A 22,644-nucleotide genomic window follows, 5' to 3' on the forward strand; every position below is an offset into this window, starting at 1 on the left:
GGTGGTGGTGGGGTTTGGGCTGGGCTGTCTTTTTTTGTTTGGTTGGGGTTTGTTGGTTTCTTTTTTTTTTTTTTTTTTTCCTGTTCTTATTGCTTTCCAACTGAGACAGGTGAGAAGTTACTGGTGCTGCTGGAGGGACAAAGCAGGTGAGGCAGGGGAGAAGCCTCGGGGCTGAAACAGTTCTGAGGATAGGGGGAAAGCCCAAAGCCCCCCCACGAACCTAACAGCCCCCTCTCCGCCTTAAAAAAAAGCAGCCCCGCGAGCCTGCCCCTCTCCCAGCCACCTGCCTCGACCTCGTCCCTTTGGGGCACTCGCATGGAAGCGCAAACCGGAGCGGGGGAGGGCGTTTATCCCCCCCCCCCCCCCCCCCCCGACTTGACACCTTCGCAGATGACTTTCCAGAGGGGGTCTCCATTAACAAGTCAGCCCCCTCCGATCGCCCCTTCCTTCCTTCCTTCCCCAGCCCCCCCCCGGAGGTAGGGGGGTGCTGTGTCCGCCGGGCTCCCCCCGCAGCCCCGCAGCCGGGGCTCCCCCCGCCGCCCCCCGGGGCCCCCCTGGGCTGGAGGCCGCGGCGGGTGTCGCCCCGTGCCCGCCGCCCCCCGGCCCGGCTCGGCGGTGGGGGAGGCAGGCAGGGAAGCCATTGCCTGTTTAATAGTTGCTGTTGCAGCACTTCCGCTTCTCTCCCAGCGAGAGAGACACGAGTGGCCAGGCCCAGCCGCACCGAGGAGGAGCAGCCAGACACAAAGGCAGAGGTACGGGGACGGGGCGCCCCCCGCCGCCCTCCCCGCCGGCCCCGGGGGCAGGGGCGAGGGGCAGGGCCGGCCGCGGGCCGCCGATGGGGCGGGAGGCGGCGGGGCAGGGGGGGCGCGCCCGGGGCTGTCAGGTACCGCTGCCCCCCCGGCCCCCCGCCTGCCCGGCCTGCGGGCCCGCCGCCGGGGCAGCGCGGCCGAGCCCCCCCCCCCCCCCCCCCCGGCCCCCGGCCCTCGCCGCGGGCGACCCGCCGGGGGCTCCCCGGGGAGCCGGTGGCAGCGGGAGGGAGGCGGCCCTGTGCCGGCCCCCGACCGTCCCCGGGCCCCCTCCGCAGCCCCCCGGCTCCGCCGGGCTGTGCCCCCCCGTGTCCCGTGTCCCCCCCCCCCCGGCGGCTTCTCGCCCCCCGGGGCCGGGCTCTGCCTCCAGCCCCGTGCCCCCGGCGTACCCGCACGGAGCCGGGGTGCCCCCCCCCGACACCCCGCTGCTCCCCAGGCCCTCAGCTCGCACCCCGCTAGGCCCTGGCCCTTTTCCTCCCCCCCCAGCGCAGCACAGACCCCTCCTGCCCCCTGCCACCCTGCCCCACAGCTCGCTGGGCCTCAGCGGGTCCCCTCGGTGTCCCCAAACCCTGCCGTGTGCTCTTCCCTTTGCCCCCCCTCCCCATGCCCCCCACGCCCGATCCTGCAGCCTTTCGATCCAGTGGGTGCGGGTTTCCCCCTGCCGCAGCTCAGGGATCCCCGTCGGGGTCTCCCCCTGTTGCCAGTGATGCCCCGCTTCCATGAGGGCGCTGACAATGGTCGCCCCCCGGCCTGTCCCTCCCCGCCGGCCTCCAGGGAGCCCAGGGGACCCGAGCGGTGCCATTTTTATCCCCTGCACCCCTAGGCTGGGTGGCGGTGGGCGGCGATGGCTCCTCTCGCTTGTGCGGTTTGGGGGAGATTACAAGGAACTGCTGTGAGCGCTTCCCTGATCCTTGCAGTCGTCCTTGTTCCAGTCCCTTCTCTCATTTCGCACTTGCTCTCCGAGAGGAAGCTCTAAAAGTCCCTTTCTCCCTTCTCCGTGGCATTAGTAGTACAGGGGAGGCTGCCGCTCCCCCCGCTTGGCTGTAGGGCCCGAGGAGGAGAGGGAGACACGAGGACCCTTTAAAGGGAGCATGACCCAAACACAGAGCGAGATTGTCAGCTGCCTTTCTCTGTGTGTGTCTGTGTTCACTGTTTGTTCCCCGTGCCCCGTGGTGTCTCCTCTCCAGGTTGGGGTGTGTGGTGGGGGGGTCGCTATGTCGGATGACGATTCGAGGGCCAGCACCAGCTCCTCCTCATCTTCATCCTCCAACCAACAGACAGAAAAAGAGACAAGCACACCTAAGAAGAAGGAAAGCAAAGTCAGCATGAGTAAAAACTCTAAGCTGCTATCTACCAGTGCCAAGAGGTGAGGCTGCAGTCGGTTCTCTCACCAGTTCAGTGCATCTTCTCTCCTTCCTCATTTCATTTTGCTCTGTCCCCCTGCTGATCTCTTGTTGCTCCCATTCCTCATCTCCCTCACTTACAGCCTTCCCGTATGAAGCTGCCATTGTCTCACTTTTCCAGCGTCTCTGTGCAGTGGTGTGTGCCCAGCTTCACTGCTCTCTGGTCTCTCTTCCTGCTTCTCCCTCCATTCTATCCCACATATTTTCCTGTCTCTTCTTCCTCCAGGCTGTTTTTCTGCCCCTCAATTATTCCTGCTGTCTCTTCCCTTTTCCTTATTAGCATCAGCTATAGGGATGTGGGATTGGTATGCAGGGCCTTCATTCCTTCTCTGCCACTGGAAACTATGTGGTCCTGGGTAAAGCATTAAATTTCAACGTCAATTTCCCTCTCTGTGTATTGGGATGGATGTATAATGGCTTTTTTCTTTCCAGGACTGCTTTGAGGATTAATTAATGTTTGTGAAGAGTTTTGAGTTTGCCTGATGAAAGGAAGATTTGGGGCCGTATTACACCACTCACACTCCAGCGTGAGTGGTGTAATATACCCCAAATCTTTCCCACCATATATATTACTGCTTTTCTGTTTGTTCATCACTTACACTGAATTTTCTGTGTATGGCTCGACATTGACTAAAATAAATAATCCACCGTGGGTTCACTTGTGGACATTCTACTCTAAAATAGTTTTTGCTTACAGGACAGAGTGGGTTTTTTCTTTGGTTGGTTGTTGTTTTTTCCTTTGAGAATGAAATCGTTTTTATTCCAGAATAATATCTATATGGGGGAGAGATGCCTGCATAGAATAGTAACTCCAGAACAGCTACGTCAGTCAATTTTCTTCATCTGGGCAGACTCTTGGAGCCATTCAGTTTAAAAAAAGAAAAAAAAAATGGCTGTTGCCCTTTCTCATTTATTCTCTCTTTCACCTGAATTCAGCACTGTCCTGCACCAGAGAGCTAAGCCAACAAATGGAAGTTTTCGAGCTAACTTAGAGCACTTCAGTAAGAATAACAAACCAGCTCACTGAAACGCCTTGCCAAGCAGCACAGAGAGGTTATGTCTCTAGGTGTCAAAAGTGGCTGGGGTTTTATGCAAATGCCCTGTCGTCACAGCTAAGTTCTCTGTGGCTTTGTGGAGCTAAGGCAGTGCGGTTATTCCAGATCTCCACTCAGCATGTGTCCATGGCAAGCTCAGAGATAGTAGCAAGCGGTGTTTACATGTCGTGCCCTTAACTATTTTAAAAAGAAGATAGTTTTACAAGCCTGCTGATTGTAAACTGCCTGGTAGGAAAAGGTTGTGGTTCGCGTGGATGACAAGTGGAAGAGAGGCCGAAGATGCTGGCTGAGTTTAAAGGAGGAGAGAGGGTGGGGAGATCTGGAGGGGAAGCTTGAGTGACAGTAATGGGACTCCGGGGAAAGGGATGATAGCTGGTTGGGCATTTTGTGGCAAAAGCAGCATGCTGCTGTGTGAGCCCGGAATAGTCTGGGCAGGGAGGGCAGGGTGTTGTCTGAACGTGGCGATGAGAGGGAGCGCCCAGAGTCCTGAGGGGAGGGACTCGGGGATGTTGTGTGGTTGTTACAGGCAAGGAAGAGGGAGAACTGAAGGTGGCAGGAATGTGCAGGAGCCTTGGAAATAGATGTTCGCTTTCCTTTAAGCGTCCTTGGGAATGGTGCAGCTACTCGCTCATGTGGGGCTGGTGTTTGTTCTCGGGGGTGGTGGGGAGCAGGGGGAAGCCAATTTGGCCATGACTGTAGCTTTCAATCCAGCAAGACAAATTTCCTTCTCAGACTACGGTTTCCTCCTAGCGCTTGGCACGCCACGTTTGCAGAGGGGTCCCCTTCGCTTTTCAAGCTGGCTAGCAGAGTAAAGGGGAGAGTCCTTCCCACCACCCCTGTGTGGCTGGCATCTCCGCGCGAGTGTGCAGCAGCGCGCCTGCCTGGGCTCGGCACACGGAGCCTGCCTGCTTTCCTGTCCCTGCACCAGGGTGTCTGTCCTGCTTGGAGGGAGTGGGCTGGCGGGGGGCTATAACCGAGCGCCTCTCCCGTACGTGGTGTTGCAAACGTACTGCGACGGTATGTCTGTAAGGCATATGTGTTAACTGCTGTCCCACACGGCGACTTACCTTTGTTCCTTCTCGCTTTTATTGCCACAGGATTCAGAAGGAATTGGCTGACATCACCTTAGATCCACCTCCCAACTGCAGGTTGGTGCCGATTCCGTCCCCGGGGAGGGCGGGGGAAGGAGAGGGGCTGAAAAGTGCTGGTGCTTGTTGTAGCTGTCCTCGGAGGCTCTGGATCGAGCAGAGGAATGGCTGTTTAGCTGACGGTGCTTTTGTGAATTCTTGGATGATATTAAATGGTTTCCAGGTGGGGGGCCTCCAGAGATCGTTATACGTGTGTTGATATGTGTTTTCTGTCTGCTTGGGGGTTGTTTTGGTTTTGTTTTCTAACAATTGCATTTTTATCTGTCAGACTGCTGTGTGTGTATGTTTCTGAAACTGGCCTATTAAGAAGAGTGTGAAAACTCTCCTTTTGTTGTGTTTGTTTTTTTTTTTTTTTCCTGGTTTATAAGTCTAGTGCCTGACTGCACTGATCTTATGTAAATTAAAGTCCTGGCAAGGAAGCAGAAAATAGTAATATGCTATGAGCTTTTTAGCTCAGAGTTGTGTTTTAAACAGTAACTTACAGTGAAAGAGAAGCGTGAATTTGTCACTCGGTGGGTGCCCTACAGAAGCACGCATGTTAACTGATAAAATAACATGCGGGGTTGTTCGGTTGCCCTTTATGGAGCAGCTTGTTTTTAAGTATGTTTTAGAAACGTGTGCCTTTTGTTTAAAGCTTCTAGCAGGTTGATTCAGTGGCCCGAGCCTCATAGCGTTCGGGGAGGAGACAGTAGCAGTGTAACATCCTTGGTTGTGCTTGTTCATTCAAGAGGAAAGTTGCTTTCAGTCTGGTTTGTGTTCGCTGTTGTTGCCAAAGCACAACTCTGTTCCTATCTTCGTGCTGCGCCTGAACTGGGTTTGAGGCCTTTTGATGTTGGTAATAGCAGCAATCAAAGGAAATTCTGTGTATAAATAACTATTTAAGTTGGCCTCTTTACTATTGAGTTGTCACCCACAAATGCACGTGAAGCTTTTTATTGAAGCTTTCTGCTGCTGTTAGTCTGCAGGGCAGCACTGGCACAAGAGCCAGCCTCTTTCAGTACCAGTCCTGAGGATCGTAATTAGTTCAAGCTGGGATGGGATGGCGTATGTGAGTACAGTAGAAGTCTAGGCTGATACTAAAATTTTTGTGCTGTTTGGAAGATAACTGACGAGTTCTGAAATCTCTAGCTATGACATTATTGTTTCGGTGACGTTAATGACTACCTGAGTATTAAAAGAGCTCCCAGCTGTTGGGTTGGAAGTGTCTGTCCTGTCTGCATCCTGACTCTGTGTCAGGATGAAGTCTGCATGCTTCCCCCTCCTCCTCCCACCATATCCTGATTTTCGTGGGAAAGAAACCCAGAAGCATGGCTCAGAAAGGCACTGAGCCTGCCTCGCTGTGTAGATAAGTGAGCCGGGATGATCAAGGAGCCAGGACCGCAGTCTGAATTTAGTGAATCTATCCAAAAGTCGTGGTTATGTACAAATACCTCAGATTGCAGGCTTCGTCTAAAGGTTTGTGTAAATAATATTAGAACCCTGATTTGTCCCTGTTTCAGTTTGCACCATTCACAGGTAATGATGAGCTAGCAGACTACCTGTCAAAATAGAATATGTTTGTGAATTTTTGTATTAATTACATTAACAACTGAGGATAATGCAGGCCTTGAAGTGCATAGTAAGTTTGTCTTGTTTCAGTCTTTATAAATATTTGTAACAGTAATAATTAGTTCATAGTGCAGGTAGCGATGATGAATTCTCACCCGTAATGTAGTTGTAAGTATCCTGCATTCCTTCCAACCTTCCAACGAGTGACAGTGAAGGTGGTAACTCTTACAGATAACGCATGAAACTGGCGTAACTGGTGTGATTGTTACTGTCTCTTAATATGTTGATAGGTAGGAAAACATGAATGGAGAGGTTTTCGTCTGCGTGTGACCAAAGGAGTTTTGGTATTGCTCATCTTGGGGTGGAAGCCATCCTACTTCAATAAAGATAGTGCTGAGGGCGAAGAAGAGCTCTGCTCACGGTTAACGAGGTTCGAGTTGCGCACTCAAGCACAGGGAGTTTGCTTCTGCAGCAGCTGTTTTGTGAAAGGGCAGGCAGGTGCCGATTGCCACAACAGTGAGACGAGTTTCAGCTATCGCAGTTACGGGGAAAGTTCACCTCTTGTGGAAAAAGAAATAGTCAGTTTGTGAGTGTGAGAACGTCGAGCAAGTGAGAGAATCTAGTCGCTGCACAATGTCTGAGGTTGCCAGAATTTGCTCTGGGGAAGCCTGCTAACAGTATTGCTGCTCCCCCCCCTCCACACACACGCTTCATATGAACTATTAGCATGCTGCGAGCGAGGTATTAAATACATAGTTTTGTACCTTACTTTCAATTTCCCTCCTTCCTATCCTCACCTTTACTTTGACCTCAAGCCCCACATCCCTCTGCTGCGTTTGTGCTGCTACACATTTTTTCAGGTGTCGCTGGAGAGAGGGTGATGTTCCTTCCCTTTTGGTTGTCTTACTCTCTTCTGCAAGGCTAACCTCAAAACTTAAATATTGAGGGAGCTACATATGCTACAAGGTACTACCTGTATGCTATCAGTTATAGGGGTGCCAAAGTCTCAGATGTCACCTTTGAAAATGTGTGTCTGAAACTGTATCCTGTGTTATTTTGGAAATGTCATCTTTTTTTTTTTTTTTTAAACTGGGCATTTGGTCCTACAGCCCAGACCATCTTTCTATTCTCCCCGCGTTCTGTGCAGTGCCTTGTGTTTGATAGCAGTTTGTGGTTGGCCATGCTTTAATTTTTGGCCTCGTTGCAAAATGCTGTTCTTCTTGCAGTCTTATTGCAGTAATGGGAGTTCAAGATATTTAACGCATCCCAGAGCAACTCTGCATATTGAAAGAAAAAGCTTTAGGTTGTAAATGATTTTTAGTAAGAACTGTTTTCTTCTTATAAAACACCACATATAAGATGCAATTACGAATAATGAAAACCATTTGATATTTCAAACAGAATAGCTTAAAAACAAACGAGTTTCATTTTTATTTTTGTAGCTTGCAGTGACCGTATTTTCATGTGTGTAACCCACAGATCAACTGTTTAAAAAAAAAAAAAAAGAACACACTCAACACCCTGTGATTGAGCAGCTGTGTGGGTTTTACACACATGTGGGTAATATGAGGGGAAGTTTATCCCAGAACTTCCTCTCCCCTCGGTAGTTTCCTTGCTTCTGGTTTTCCATAGCTTGCCCCTGTCCCCCAAATGCTTACCTGGTGCTGTTTCAAAATAGGTTTCAGACTTGAAGGTATTTTCTAAAAAAGATTTATTTAATATACTTCGTAATGTTGTTGTGAACGTTCCTGATGGAGTTAATGCTGTTCCCGTCAGGGAGCTGATGTAGTGTGTGTGCAGCACTTGGCTGATTCTGAATGGTTCTTACTGCTTTTTTATTTTTTTCCCAATAGATTAGCATTCTAGAGATCCTTAATTTTCTGTTGTCTGCAAGATGACTTGACTTCTGATATGAAGTTATGAAAGTTAAATGTGGCTTTCAAATTCAACAGTGGTTAGTGGTTCAGATGAATTGGAGAATAACTCTTCGGACCTGAGACATTTTAAATCTTTCAAGAGGGTACCTGGCGATTTCTTCTCCTGTTTTGTGCTATATCAGAAAGTTACACTCTTGTTTTAGAACTCAAGGTACCCAGAGACACTGAACCTCTGGTCTTACGTGTGCATTGGTGATAGCAGTACGGCGTGTCTTTCCGTTGGGTCGTTTGGGTCGTGGAAGTCTGCGCCAGCACCTGTCTGCAGGCATCAAAATGCATTTCCACCTCGCTGTGTAGGCAGACCTTATCTCTGTGTGTAGGTAACGCTTGCGAGTATTGTGCCAAAGCCTTGGTTCTATCACTGTGATGAGGTTTCCAAAGCTTTAACAGAAATTAATTGAAGTTTAAATACTGTTTATACTCTTTATGTCATTTATTTGACCTCCATATCAAAGCATTTCCTGAAAGTAAATCTGCTAATTGCTGTGAGGTTACGAAATAAATGTTTTTCCCCATTTTACAGAAGGGCTCACAAAACCGAGTGACTTGTCCAAGGTCACACAGGAAGTCTGTGGCAAAGTGGAGAAATGAATGTAAATCTCCTTTGTTTCGGGCTAACTTGCAGCTGAGCTGTTCTGCTCGAACTGTGAGCATCGGTTGTGTTATGAGCAGGGCTTTGAATTTCTGCTTTATTGGGTGTCTGGTATTGACTGTGTGTAAGCATGGTAATTTAATGTTATTTTTCCCATCTGTGTAGAGGGACCGAAATGGATATTAACTAGAATTAATGTTTTTAATCTTTCTTACCCAAACTGAAACAAGTTTGTCTCCACATGCCTCATTTAAGTCCACATAGGCAAGACCAGCTGTTACTTAAACAAAAATAATTTTCAAATCTTTACTGAAGGAGACATTTGCCTGCAAGGCTTACCATCGCTTCAGAGTGAAATGCTATCACGGATTCATTATTTAAATAATAATAAAATACAGTTGTGTTTCCTGGCTCCTTCAGCCCAGTCTTTGTAAATTCACAGAATAAGGTCCAGATCTCCCTGAGAGTCTTGTGAAAGTTAACTGTCAGCACTTAATAAATATATGTCTCAGTATAGATGGTGGGGAGCAGTGCTCTGCGCTGTAATATGTGGAATATTCATAGTTTTGAGAACTTCGCAATGTGGAATTAGGATCTCTTGGCTAGAGAGAGGTCTGCAGAAAACGTGTGGCTCAAAGGCTGTTTTGAACTCAGTAATATCTTATTCTAATTAATATATTTCGTCTACATACTGTGAAAGTCTAGCATTTGTTTTGATTACATTTGTTTTTACAGTGCTTGTAATTTTTTACAAATGTACTTTGTCAATGCATCCAGCTACAGTAATGCTTTAAGAGCTTTTGCTTTCAACTTTAGCGTATTATCGAAGGATAGATCGTCACTGTTAAACTACAATATTGGGCTTTTAAAATTATTTTCATGCTTGGAATAGTCCTTCCTGTGCATAGCCAGGTTCTAACATAAACTTTGGGGTCTTACATTTTGTAATTAAAAATTGCAAAATAATTTCATTAAAATAGGTTTGTTTAGTTTTTAATACACACACAAATTCTTAGGGTAAGAATGACACAAATTCTGCTTTTTCTTCCTTGGGAAAAAAAAAAAAGGCTAAATAAATGAATAAAAAACCAAAATGCAGATCATTTTTAAAGACAATTCTCAGCTTGAAAAAGCAATTTGATCGCTCTTTATTTTTAATTCTTCCCCCTCCCCGTTGTTTCTCTGAAACACAGGTATTTTCAGTGAGAACTTTCCAGCCACAGGATAGGAAGGACCTTCGTAATTAGAGCTGTGTGCAGCTGAAAAATACCTTTTGTCACACAAACTGCCAGTGGTTCACCATGCCCTCCCCCCTTTGTTTGGCGCACGATCCCTGGAGAAATAACTCTTCCTTTTGAAGCGGTGCATTAACTAATTCAGAGATCCTCCGCAGCTGCGTTTGGGCTGTCTTGCAAAGGAGGAAAATAACACCGGTTAGATGCGTGGTGAATTCCGGGCGTACGGAGGTAGCAGCTCCTGCAGGCAAAGTCCTCTGCCTGGTGTGCTCAGACAATAGCAGCACGGGGGCAGCTCCTTTGCCGCGGATTGATTAGTTAATATCGCAGGAATTCACGTTTCTGAAGATGTTCCTGGTTTCATTGGCTCCCTTTAAAATAAAAAAAAATAAAAAAAAAAAAAAAAAGGCATGTTTTAACGGCAAGGCTGCTGGGTCCTGTGGCAGGAGCTGGCTGGTTGTGTGGTAGGTTTTGTTTGGCACATCCCGGCTCGGCAATTCCCCAGCGAGCTGCGCGCTGTGCTCCTGCATGCCAAATATCGGGAGGGTGAATCTTGAGAGCGGCTGTGAAATTGTAGCACGGCTAAGAACAAAGAGGGTCGAAATCCCTCCTGTGCACACTCTCTTGTATCCCACTTAATTTTATTATTTGACTTTCAGCTTTGCTGCCCTTGGAGGGCACTGTGCAACTGTACTTATTACGCTGCAGATACGTTTTATCTGACAAATTCTGCATTTCGTCTTGGCTGCGCAGTCTCTAATTTGGTTTCGTTTCAGTTGTATTCCAGATCTGCACGTCTAGGTCTTGTGTTGGATATGTGTGTGTAGCAGTGGGTGCTATGTCTGGTTTTGTTTTAGGAAATATTCCAGATATGTGTATGGCACTTCATAGACATAAATGGGAAACGTGGTGCGGGGGGTATTTACGCTCAAAGGGCTCCAATCTCTCCTGTCTTTTACATAAAGACAAAATTATCCACAGAGGGAGAACTGACTGGTTTGGGGCGTTGATGAAGTGATAAGGGATGTTTCTGCATTTGAGGGTTTCACTAGGGGCAGGCTGCTGGTGGCTGAGAGCGCTGTGGTTTCTGCCGAGCCGCCGAGGTGCAGGCTGCCAGGACGCCAACTTTGGCCCCGCTGTGGAAGAGGGCTGTTCTGGGAATGAGGCAGAGAGGGCCTGCCCCCAAACCAGGCACAGGAATAAGGTTACTGGGGAGCTTGTGCATAGTGCAGCCTCTGCCTGTGCTCTGCTATAACTCTACGTGAAAGACCAGTCCTCCGTACAGCACCCCTCTGCAAGTATTTAACGTACCAAACAAAAAGGATCCATCTTTTCATGTGAACAGGTTAAGAGATTATTGCACATCTGTGGAGACTTGCACACCACGTATGAAGTTAAGGGCTGTGCTTTCTCCACCGAAGAAAGTACTTTGAGCTAAATTAATGATGTAATTTAGTCATTATAGTAGAATCTTGCCAATCTGTACATTTATTTGAATGAAATAAGTTTATGCTTATTTTTCCCTCTGAGGCTTAACAGTGGAGGTCTAAATGCTAGCTTCATTATTTTACAAGATGAACTAGAGAACATGTATTGTCAAGTACTATAAATAAACTGAAACTGTCAAAATAAACACTGTACTTTGGAATTCAGAGGGGTTTTCTTGTTTCTCTTGCCAATTTGCAAATTTCAGCAACACGCAGTTGGTCTTCCAAGGCATTTGTGGAAAGCGTAATGGTTACTACAGTGCATTTAATACATATTTTCTGTGCGTGAGGGGCTAATTGACATCACCAGGAGAATATATCACAGATCTGTATGCTTAACTGCAACATCCAGCATGCAGTGTTGTTTTCTTTATTCATCTGCACTCCCTGTGATGGGAGGTGGGAGAAAAAAGGAGAACGGGGCATGCAGATTGTAGCTCGTAGCAGATGCAGTGCTTGATTTTTACATCTCCTCCCCATTTCCTCCACGACTTTATAGCTGAAAATATAGATCAGGTAAGATTAAGTTGAGCTGTTTTGAGAGCTGGGCCCAGGCCAAGTTTTGGCAGTTCATTTGTTTAAGAGAAAATACAAAGTAATTGGATTAAAGAGGCTGTACGATTAATGGTGTAGAGACCTGTTAAATTTCCTTGCCTCTGTGTTTCTGTGAATCAGCGCAGAATTGAGGGCTCGATTCTTCCAAGGGCTTCAACTTTTAGAGCCCAAAGTGTAAACCAAATCAGCGCATTAATATTTTGCCCTTCCTTTGCATTTTGCAAATGATTGTTTGAGATGAGAGGACCACACTTACCTTTGCCTCTGGAGCTGCTGGCCTTGCTGGAAACTAAAGTCTTGTACTGGTGCTGAGAATTGTAAAGGCAGTAGCAAGTGCTGTTGGCTGGAGCAGAGGTGCTTCCTGTGGCAGGTAGACTGCTAATATTTCATGCTCTTTCTGCTGTGGATGTCTCAGCAATAGATTCTTGCCAGTGAAGCTAATTCCAGCGTCTATTAAGGAGAGATCAGGAGAAGGGTCTTTTTTGTTGTTGTTGTTCTTTCTTTCTTTCAGTGCCTAGTATCCTACAGAGAGCTGCACACAGGAGTGAAAAGACCTACAAACATTAAAAATTAATTCTGAAGTTATAGGTGGCTTTTCAAAATAGATGAACTGATGAGAAGAAGGAAAATACTTCTTGTATGGCCTCAGAATCCTGTCAGATTTTTAGGAAACAACAGCAAAGCTTCAGGATTTTTATATGTGGAAGCCTACCAGCATAACTGTATAAAATGTTTCACGTGCAGCTTGAATATCTCCACTGTAATTTGAAGGTGCTAATTTAGGTGATCACAGTTATGGGTATGCCATATGTTTGAGATTTTAAAGTGGACAACTTCTTGAAAGTTTCAGTGTATTACTTGGCATTCTGAACTAGTATAGGCTGCCCTGAGAAGTGCACTGTAAATGGTGGAGAAAGTGCAGTATATTTAATTAAAGCAGGGTTTAACTCTTGCAGATGGTTTTGAAGGATTGCTAAAAAGCGCACAGTTGTAATAACACAGTTTTAAAGCAATTATATCAATAGGGTAGTATACCACAAAAGGTCATTTCGTCAGAAGTTTCTGATCAATCAAACTGATTGTTGTAATACCCTATTTGCACATTATTTCCTGTATGTCTTGGTAACCTTTTTAAAGGAGATGCATTAGGCGGTGCATGCAAGCATTTGTAGCTGGTGTCCTCCGTAAGCTCCTAGTAAATTGTTTATCAATAAGAATTGTCTAATATGGTTTTTAATGAGGTAACTCTTAGTTTGGGAATCTCGTCGTGTTTTGTAGTGCTCTGGCTTCTGATAAAAGTCTTTATGCTTGGGGGACAATGGGAGAGAGGGAGAAGACAGTGCTTTAAATGGCTGTGCCGACTGAAATCTCAGAATGTCATGAATCTGACTGGAGTTCTCAATTGTGTTAAAGCTGTGTCTTCATTTTCCTTCCTACTTCAAATCATACAGCATGCTCGTGAGCTAGGAAATCAGTCAAGAAGATGTGTGCTAGCTACAGGAATGACCTAAGAGATCTCTGACTAGGAAAGTAACTGGTGTCAGGCCTTCGGCTTATTCTTCAGCTGCTTGTCTTTTAGTTACATCCCAGGATTTACGTCCCTAGTGAAATTTTAATGCTTTCTTTAGAATAGCATTTTTCCAATTTGTTCTATCCACTCTTTCCCCGTATGAGGTTAATTAGGTTGGAGGCGTTGGTGAGACCGAGAGGATAAATGAATTGTAGGTGAGGAATGGAAAAGGACGTAAAACCACTCAAGGCAGAAGGGCATGACGTTCCTGTGGACAGCCAGACTGTGCCAGACCTTCAAGGTCCCTGTGGGAGATGGCCCATCAGGACAGCTGAGGCAATTTTGCACTGGATGCTGAAAGAAACAGTTGTGGCAAAGGTGGATGTCCTCCTCTTGAATGAATGGGGACAGCCATCCATGGGTCAGCCTCTTCTTGAGCGTGAGTGACTTTTAAAAGCAGGTGAGCATATAAACCACAATAGCTTTTGCTGTGCTGCTTGTCTTAGGCCCCTACCTGGGAGGTAAAACATTCTTAGAGCAATAAAGTCAACGTGTTTATACAGCCTTACAGTGCTTACGCTGCTCTGTAAATCAAGAAGGCACAACCTGCTATACCTCAAAGAATGCAACACGTGTAACAGGTGCCCGGCTGCGTCTTTGCAGGCCCCCTGAAACTGCTGTGTGAGCTGCATGTGGCTCTTGAGCCGTGGATTGTCCTCCTGTGCATGTGTAAGAGCATGAGGGAGGTGTGAAAAAACCAACAGTGAGGAGGGGGAGAAGTAAATTAGGGGAGAGATAGCAAGAAGGGAGCAGAGGGAGATAAAGGCAGAGGTAGAAATGGAGGGAGAAGGCAGAAGGGGGAGAGCAAAGCAAGTAAGCAAGCAAAAAGCGGTAGGAAAGTTCAAAAATCCTTTGAAACTCAGTAGCAAGCAAGTAGGCTAATGTTAAAGTTAGTAAGTTACAGGTGTATTTGTTGAAGGCCCTGTGAACCTCCATTTCCCGAAGGAGCACACTCTGCTTTTGTACCTACTGGCAGAGAAGCATGGTCAGAGCTGCTGTTTGCTAGATCCTGTAATGCTAGAACCGGGGATATTCACAGAAACTGCTGTGGGTTTGTTTCAAAACAGGTGACCAGGCCTTCTGCACAGTGGAGTTACGGAATCTGTTGCCGCGGGAGGTTGTGGAGGCAGGTAGTATCAGCACACTCAAAACTGGGCTCCGCAAATTCACGGCCAACAGGTTCGTAAATGGCCGTAAAGAGAGAAGCCGGGGAGCGCCTTCAGCACCCCAGGGCAGGGGCTGTGGGTGCTGTGGGAGTACAAGGGGAGGGCACTGGAGGCAGGGGCCACAATTGCATATTCTAAGTAGCATCTGCACTTACCACTCTAGGATACTGAACTAGATGACCACCAAATAGTCTTTTTACTTTCTACATGGAGCACCCACAAAATCCTCAGTTTCTGTTCTCCTGCCCTCCTTCCCACATCCCAGTGTCCCTCATCCCAGTCTGCTAACTTTAGCCGCATAAAATGTTTAACTTCTGCCCTTTATGGAAAGGTCCCTGCCTCTCTTCTTTTTACACTTAGCCTTTTAAAGCGAGCCCTCGTTTCCTGTCACTCAGGCACTTCTCCTTGCTTTTGTGAAGGGTTAACCTTCATGCGTTAGACTTGCTGAATTTAGACTGTAAAATTTTCAGGTCAAAGGACTTCTTTTATTTTTGTCAGTGTTTGCAAAGTGGTATGTAAATTTCCAGCTACGTTTAAATGTTCTTTAATAATAGAATAGGTCTAGTCCTTGGGCTCGTAGATGTCTCCCTGTTCCCTCTTCCCCTCCAAATTAAGTTCTGCTTATGTTGTGACGTTGCCTTTTTTTTCTTTCTTTCTTTCCTTTCCTTATCTGATCGAGGCAAATAAGCGAGTTGTTTTATTCAGCAGCTATTGTATTATCTCAAATACGTGACTTGGTTATTTTCTGGTTTTATGCACATCCAGGTTAACACAGCTGTTACGTTGTGATACTGCTATGTTGTGGCAAGATGATGGGTTTTGAGATGTATCAGTGTTGTGTTTTGGTTTGGTTTTCCTGTTTTGGTTTGGTTTTGTTTTTCCTGGATAGTAGCAGAAATAATGAAAGTGCCCAACAGCTAATCCCTTTCTTTGCTGTCTTTGTGCTCCTACTTCACCTTCCACCTCAATAACTGGAAAGACTGTAACTATTTGTTAGGGAAATATTAGTTAAATTGCAGAGCTATTACGTGTACTGAGACATTCCAATTCCAAGTACTTAGTATTCAGTGTGTGTACTTAACTTCTAATGACTATAAATACTCTGTTACATTTGAGGTTTTGTAATGTATCAGGTATGTCTTGTAGATAATTTTTTTCCACAGCAAATGCAAATTTTCTAGCCCATAGATGGTTCAAGCTGTGCTTTGTACATTGCTTTATGAGGATTTTTTGCTCTGCTTTTCGCAGCAGAGTCTTCTTTATGAGTAGATGTAAAGTTCAGACAAATAATTTAGCATTGAGACTGCTCAGGTACGTGTTTCATTGCAGTGGTAAGTGTCAGAGACCTGGCAGTTTAGGGCATCTTTAATAACTGGTACTGGGTTTTGTCAGGGAAGTCTGAAAAATGAGGTTTGGGTGGTGGAGCCTTTGGCTGGTAACGCTTTGCAGTGGGGATGCAGTACACTGGCAGGGTCCAGACAGAAGCTGGAATAAAGGGCTGAGGGCAAGCGGGGACGTGCTGTGTTTCTCACAGCTGGCTGAACAGCTGGGTGGGATTTGTTAGTGGTTCACAGCTTGGCTCAAAGAGAGATAAGGAAGCACTGATTGGGGTCTGGATCTGGGAAGGAGAACTGTGTGTTAGCTAGTGAAGCCTCTTCATTTGCAGCGATCTTCATTGACTTAGAACGAATGGGATAGGGAAGGGCAGAGCTCAAGTTAGTGGCTAAACTACGGCACGCAAGGGGCGACTGAAAATATGGGATGGGTTTAGATGTGGCCCTTAGGAGCAGAGAGCAAAAGGGAGAAATTGCATTTTGCCAGGTCCCTTTCCAGTAGTAAACCTGCCAGTCTCTTGCACAAATTCTCAGCTCCCTCTCTGCTCGTCTCCCGGGCTTTGTCTTCGTTGCAAACTAACGTGCACCAAGTCACTGCAATGGTCCGAGTTCTGCAGAAGAGAGCTGGTGTGCCTGTTCTGCACCGTGGAGCTTCCCCACTTCCCCTCTTTCTGCACACCATCACAGGCTTGTAAGGAGCTGTGCTGGTGCCTTCCTGCCTCCTTGCCCTGCCGAGCTGAGCAGGCTCTGGACCGTTCTCCTTCCTGTGGTCACACCGATCCTTCTGCAGTGAGCCATAGCGTCTGGCAAACTCTGCAGCCCGCATCTGCGGGGAAACAGAGAGGCAAGGTTCTCTTGTTGGCAGAAATAAAATGTTTATGAGGAATTAAAAAAAAAAATATTGACAAAACCTTTCTTGTGTTATTAATTTACTTACAAATGAAGTCGCACTGATCATCTGAACTACTGAATGTGTATATAGATTATTTTTTTCAATTGTTTAAATATTCACATCATGAATCAAAGGGAAGGAGGACTGTCTTTTTAAAGTACTTGGGGTTATCCCAATTGACAATTTGAGTGCAAGGTATGCATAAGAATTGGCATTTATTATCATTCTTTATGTGGTACTCTTTGGTCATTGGAAAAGTGTATTTTATTATCTTAGAAGGGTTGTAGTCAAAAGGATGCTTTGAGGTTCTTCACTTTGGGGTTGTGAGGACATCTGGAAAGTACGGTAGGTGAGCCTGTGTGTACGCACAGTTGTGTACACCAAGCAAATGCAGTGTTCTTTGGTCACTGTTTTGTCAATCGTTCACTCGTGCACATTAAATGCCCTATCTAGAAGTCATCTGTTTACTGTTTTAGTAAATGCTTTATTTTCCGAGAGAGAATCTCATTTTCTGAATGTTAAAATAGTAGTGAAACCGTGATGTTTGCTTAGGTTGGTTTTCCCGAAAGATAATGTGTCATATCCTACTGACACCCTAGGTCAAGGGCTAAATTTCAGCCCTTGCTGAAGCTAGCGAATGAACTGTGTCCAGAAACAAGTGCTTTTGTGTGTCTCTATGTTCATGTTAATAGAGTTCAAGGTCACCAGAAGAGCTGTGCGTTTTAATTTAAGTCTTATTTACCCATTCTTTCTTAAAGTGTCAAACTCTTCACTGAACTACTTGAGCACCTGACTGTTTCATGTACATCCAGTGATTTTCTTTTTCTCAGCTGGTTATATGCAAGGAGGGTAATCATTATTTATTTAATTAATTATTCCTCATTTCTTAATTACGCTGAGGCAGCTGGGTGGAAGAGTGCACCTTGCTTTTGGTTTCTGGAGGAAAGATTTCTTTTTTTTGTTTAATGCGCTGTTATTACATAGGGTTGTTCTCTGTTAGGGATTATATGATATGCAGTGATTCTCTCTTCCAAGGGGTCATGTGTGTGATCTCTGGTCAGTAGAGAAAAGCTCACACTTTTGACCTTTACGTCTCTTTGGGCCCATTAGCTCTTGGACATAGTGGTGCTTCTAAAATTGCTTAATTGTTCCAAAGAGATCATTTGTGCTTACTCTGTTATTGCCATTTGATGCTCTCTCTATACACCCTGCCAAAAAACACGGTATATTACATTTAATTGTTATGTAAAGCAGCCGTAAAACAAACCATGTGGTTGTGCAAGTGTATTTGAAATCTTTGCTATTGGCTACTTCTGTTTTTCCCCTTTATGTCTCTGACTTCTACATTTATAGTTTTGCCACCACAGGGAGCTAATGAAAAGCAAACATATAGGCTGTTTGTTTAAAAATAATAAAAATAATGCCACGCTCAAATTCATGTGGCTTACTTACTTGTATTTATTATCCTGTTCCACAGTGTAAGAAAAGCTGTTCTGGGTTATGAGGGAAGGGCGAGGGCAGGGATTGCTTTTTGTCTCTGTGCATTAGTTTGACTGTTATGGTTCTCTGATTTTTAGGGAACTTAAATAATTGTAGAGTGAATGAGCATATAGCAAACAAAGGAAAAAGATAAACGCATGTGCAGTAAGACATTGATCTAGAAGAGGGAAGGTCTGTTTTTTTCCTAATACTTGCATGCCTGTAGGGGATCAGTCCTGTGTGCATCCTTAGCACCCTCGCTGGATTATGAAAGGTTATTTATTTTGTGTGTTCAGGTTTCTCTTTGCAATTTAGTACTTAGTACTGAAGAAAACAAGGGCTTAAGTTCCCTTATTTTATTTATTTTTACTCTTTCTGTACCTCTTCTGGTGGTTGTAGGAGTAGAACCGCATGTCTCAGGAGTGAAATTATTAAATGCATATATTTATTAAGGGTCTGACTTTCAACATTAGCTGTTTACAGTAAGAGTACTTGTGGAGATGATGAGTCTCTTGATCATTCTTAGCCCTAATGGGAGAAGTGTTTAACAACAGCACATCAGCCACTGGGCAGCCTCTCTTACAACTCTTCATCTATCTTGGTCACAAGTGCTGAGATATTTTTAATGGATAGATTTTCTTAGTTTAGGGTGTTCTTCTGCTTTAATTGGAGCTTGCATAGCTTAGATGCTGCTTTCCACTGTTCAGAAAAATATCTGAACTCGATTGCCTTCCTCCTATACTGTGTGTGCTGGGGACGCATGCAGGCTTGTTGGGGGTGGGCTCTGCTTGGATTTAAGGAACAGAAACAAACTGTAAAGATGAAAAGATGCTTAGGAGAGGGAATGTGTGTTTGGATTTTGCCAGCAGTTCAGGAGGAAGCCTTAACAGTAACGAAGGCTCTAAATAGTGCCTTGCTCTACCTCAGTGTGTGTTTTGCAGGTGAATTGTTCAAGAAGAATGAGAACGTATTATAGGTGCCAGGTTTCAATTTTGAAATAAGTGAAGTACCTTTTAGCTTATTTTTGTTTTGCAAAACACCCCTTCCAAATGATCAGTGCTGCATTATTTTGTAGCAAAAATAACTTGCTAAAGTGATGACAGAATTCTAGATCTGCTGTTACGGAAGACTGTTTAGGAGCATGTGTGAATCTAAGCAAAGGGGCAGAAGTGGACTAATTCTCTTTTATCAGTCCTAAGGGGCTTGCACTTTGGCTGTGCTGTTACTGTGGCAGATGCTGTTCACTTCAGTTGATGTTGAAGTGAGTTAGTACATCTATGGGGACGTACAGATTTTGTGTATAAACATGCAAATGTGTACGCATACACACAGACATACACCCCTATTTTATATATGAAATATTATGTGTGTATGATAGAAACTGTACCTTTATCACTCAAGTTTGTTTGAAGATGCATGACATTTCTAGAAAGCTCGATTTTAGTGTCATCACACTTGATTAGAACGCCTCATTTTGTATTTCAGTCACTTGGGTTTCCTTACTTTCCAGCAAGTAAGAACTAATTGAGCTCTTGTGCCCTTGACTAATCAGAGCAGGCTGATGGCTTTCCCTCAATCTTTGCAAGGTTTTGACTTGGAAAAGTGAACTTCTGAACTGCAGAAGGTCACTTTGTTTCATGAACTGTTTCATTGTCCAAAGTAAACCCTTAAAATAATCCCAGTGATGTGTACTGTCAACAAGAGTTCCTCTGTTCCAGAAATTTGTTTTCAAGTCCTGAAAACTGGTCATGTATAGCTAATGCCTTCTCACATGTAACTTATGTGTATTAATGATGCTGGTGGAAAGATCAAGGATCCCAGGATACAGTAAAATGAAGCACTGTGATGTAAATGTCTTTTTTCTCCTCAAGTAGCATATTATTTCCCTAAACATAAAACTAGATTATTCAAAATGAAGAGTTTGTAGTCCTCAGTTAAGTAGCATGACTTAAAAGGACTGTGATCATGGTGTCTAAGATATATTGGTTTTGTATTTGTCCTTTTGAATTACTATTGTGATTTTCAGTACCTCACCTGAGAGAGTTTCAGCCAAAATAGTGCAAATATGCATAGAACTTGCTTGAATGATGCTTGGGAGGTGGGTAGTATTTCCTACAGAAACTGCCAGACTTATCAAATAATTTATTTTCCTGCATTCTGTGAATTTACTTGGTGCCCGTTTGCTTGCAGCAGTGTCTCAGTCATTGACAGGTGAAGGAAGTCAGAATCATGCCCTGTCAGCCGTGCTGCAGGCTGGCACTGGTTTGGAGGGTGGGTAACCTTTGTATTTAGGGATCTGTCCTATAGCCTAGGTAATGGAGAGCTCTGGAGCTTTTTCTGAGTTGTCCTTTTCTGTCCTGCAATAACTAAATCAAGCAGGATTTCTGCTGAAATTATAACCAATGTCGTCAGGTTGTAACCCTGTGACATCCCTCCAAAGTCTCCTTCCATTGCTTTTGTAAATTGAACGTGTCTCTGTGGAGATCCCTGCTTTATGAGACATTTTGGTTGAAGCCATGCTTGTATTTGGTGCAGTTTTCACCCTGATAATAGCAGTTATATGCAAATATAGAGGAAGTTTCCAGAAATGTCTCCACAGACTCTGGCATTGATCCCTTTTAAACCGTTCATCCGTGACGCTGATGATGGCATTTGAAACTTGCTTGTGCTCACAGAGTAAGCAGGAATTGTTGGCTGTAGCTGCTTCTACAATGAAGTTTAAAATAGCGTGCTGAATATATGCGATATCAGAGGTTTGGGTAACATTATACGATAGGTTCTCTTTCTTTGATATCGTCCCTTTCCCTCCTGGCATCTTCAGGACACACGCTATATTTCGTTTGGTTAAAGTCTGTGAATTTTATTCTTCAAATATAGGTGTACTAGCATTGACCAGGGGACCATTTTTTCTAATGCTTGTAGCTGTTTTCTGTTGTTCTCTCATAAACCTCTTGCTCAAAATTCATGAAGTTTGAGTTTCTTTACATCCTTCACTTGTTCATCTTTCTCTGATTCTGCTAGTAGACAGCCAAGTTTACTTTGTCTGGAAGAACATAGCCAGGATGAAATACTTCAGTCCTTTATGTAACTGGTAACTTCATGCAGCACTGAATACTCGCGTCGAGAAGAAACTAAATTGGAAACATCTGTTTTGTTTTTCTCATAATATAAGAACAAAGAGATATATTCTATTGAAATCAAAGGTGGCAAATACAAGAGTAATAAAAGGAAGATATCGTATGGATTTTATACTTCTAATTAGACTATGGAACTTACTATCACAGGAAATTATTGAGGCAAAGAACATAACAGGATTTGAAAAAAGAAATGGGCAGGCATGTGGCGGTCATGAGTAGTCAAAGTAACTCTTATTAGTTATGATGATTCTGGAGCAATATTAAGCCAGGCAAGTTAGACTTGAGATGTATTGGAAAGGCATGTTTTTCTTGTGTTCCTTTGGATTAGGCTTGCTTGCCTACAGGTTAAAATGTACTTGAATTCTGCACCTTGCACAGAAATCATTTTGTCCGATCTGGGCTTGTACATAAGCAAGCATTTTTCTCCCTCCCTTCTTCCACATACACACGTACACACCTGTCTTGTATCTCTTCAGATATTTTCTTTGTCCCTTTCTGTATCCCTTTTCCGCGTCCCTTTCCATATCCAATCACCCGAGAAATGACCACTTTGCATTGTGTCTGATCAGGTTGCAAGGGAATGCCTACGGAAATGACCTATAAAACGAAGAGCAGAATCCAAACACTTATGAATGATTAATACCTACACAGAGCAAGAGCCACAAAGTTGATTAAACTTAAGTATGCTGTGATGAGTGAAATCACTATTTTTGTAAAGGAAGCAACGATGGTAGCAGGCTTTTTACCATGTCTTGGCTTTTTATAAGTGGCACTTTAAATTATGGTATTAATTCCACAAAGTGGAAAAATATCAGGAGTGAAGTGATAAATATGTTAAAAGGTTTGACTATTGTAGTTGACATTTATGCCTGCAAATCTCAGCAGGGCTTTAAACCATACAGTTCCTACACATTGGGGCTAGGAAGGAGGAATATCTGCTTGATATAGAGAAGGTTGTTTTTTTTTTTTTTTTTCCTTTACCATTGGTAATATCACAAGGAAAAGAAAAGAAAAGGTAGTTGTACAGAAAAGCAGTAGGAACAACAACTAGAAATCCCTAGGCATTAGCCAAAATATTCAGATTCTCTTTGGGAGTTTAGGAAAGGCAATTGGAATAAATCACCTGGCTTTAAAGTAGAAAGAACCTTGAAAATGTCTCCTGTAGAGGCATTCAGCTCTTTTCGCAGAGCTTGTATGCATTCCTTTGTAACATTCTGCTGTTCTGTAATTACCTAAAAACCATGGTTGGATTAATGACAGAAGCAAAGCTTGTTGCTTGTATCAAAAATGCTCAGCATCA

At 44.6% G+C, this 22,644-nt stretch overlaps 1 protein-coding gene across 13 annotated transcripts in view; it reads left to right on the forward strand.

The window, feature by feature from the left end:
- Nucleotides 1-22,644, forward strand: part of UBE2E1 (ubiquitin conjugating enzyme E2 E1) — a 44,397-nt gene that overhangs the window by 275 nt on the left and 21,478 nt on the right. For 2 of the 13 annotated variants that reach the window (XM_066991897.1, XM_066991898.1), the window contains exons 2-4: nucleotides 656-752; nucleotides 1,994-2,172; nucleotides 4,362-4,412. In XM_066991897.1, the coding sequence (XP_066847998.1) occupies nucleotides 656-752; nucleotides 1,994-2,172; nucleotides 4,362-4,412 (327 nt within the window). Of the gene's footprint in view, nucleotides 1-109; nucleotides 147-655; nucleotides 753-1,993; nucleotides 2,173-4,361; nucleotides 4,413-22,644 lie in introns of all 13 variants that reach the window. The other 11 variants (XM_066991901.1, XM_066991900.1, XM_066991908.1 and 8 more) reach the window with 9 other exon arrangements.

This window comes from Anser cygnoides, chromosome 2 (assembly GCF_040182565.1).
Source record: "Anser cygnoides isolate HZ-2024a breed goose chromosome 2, Taihu_goose_T2T_genome, whole genome shotgun sequence".
NCBI classification, from domain to species: domain Eukaryota; kingdom Metazoa; phylum Chordata; class Aves; order Anseriformes; family Anatidae; genus Anser; species Anser cygnoides.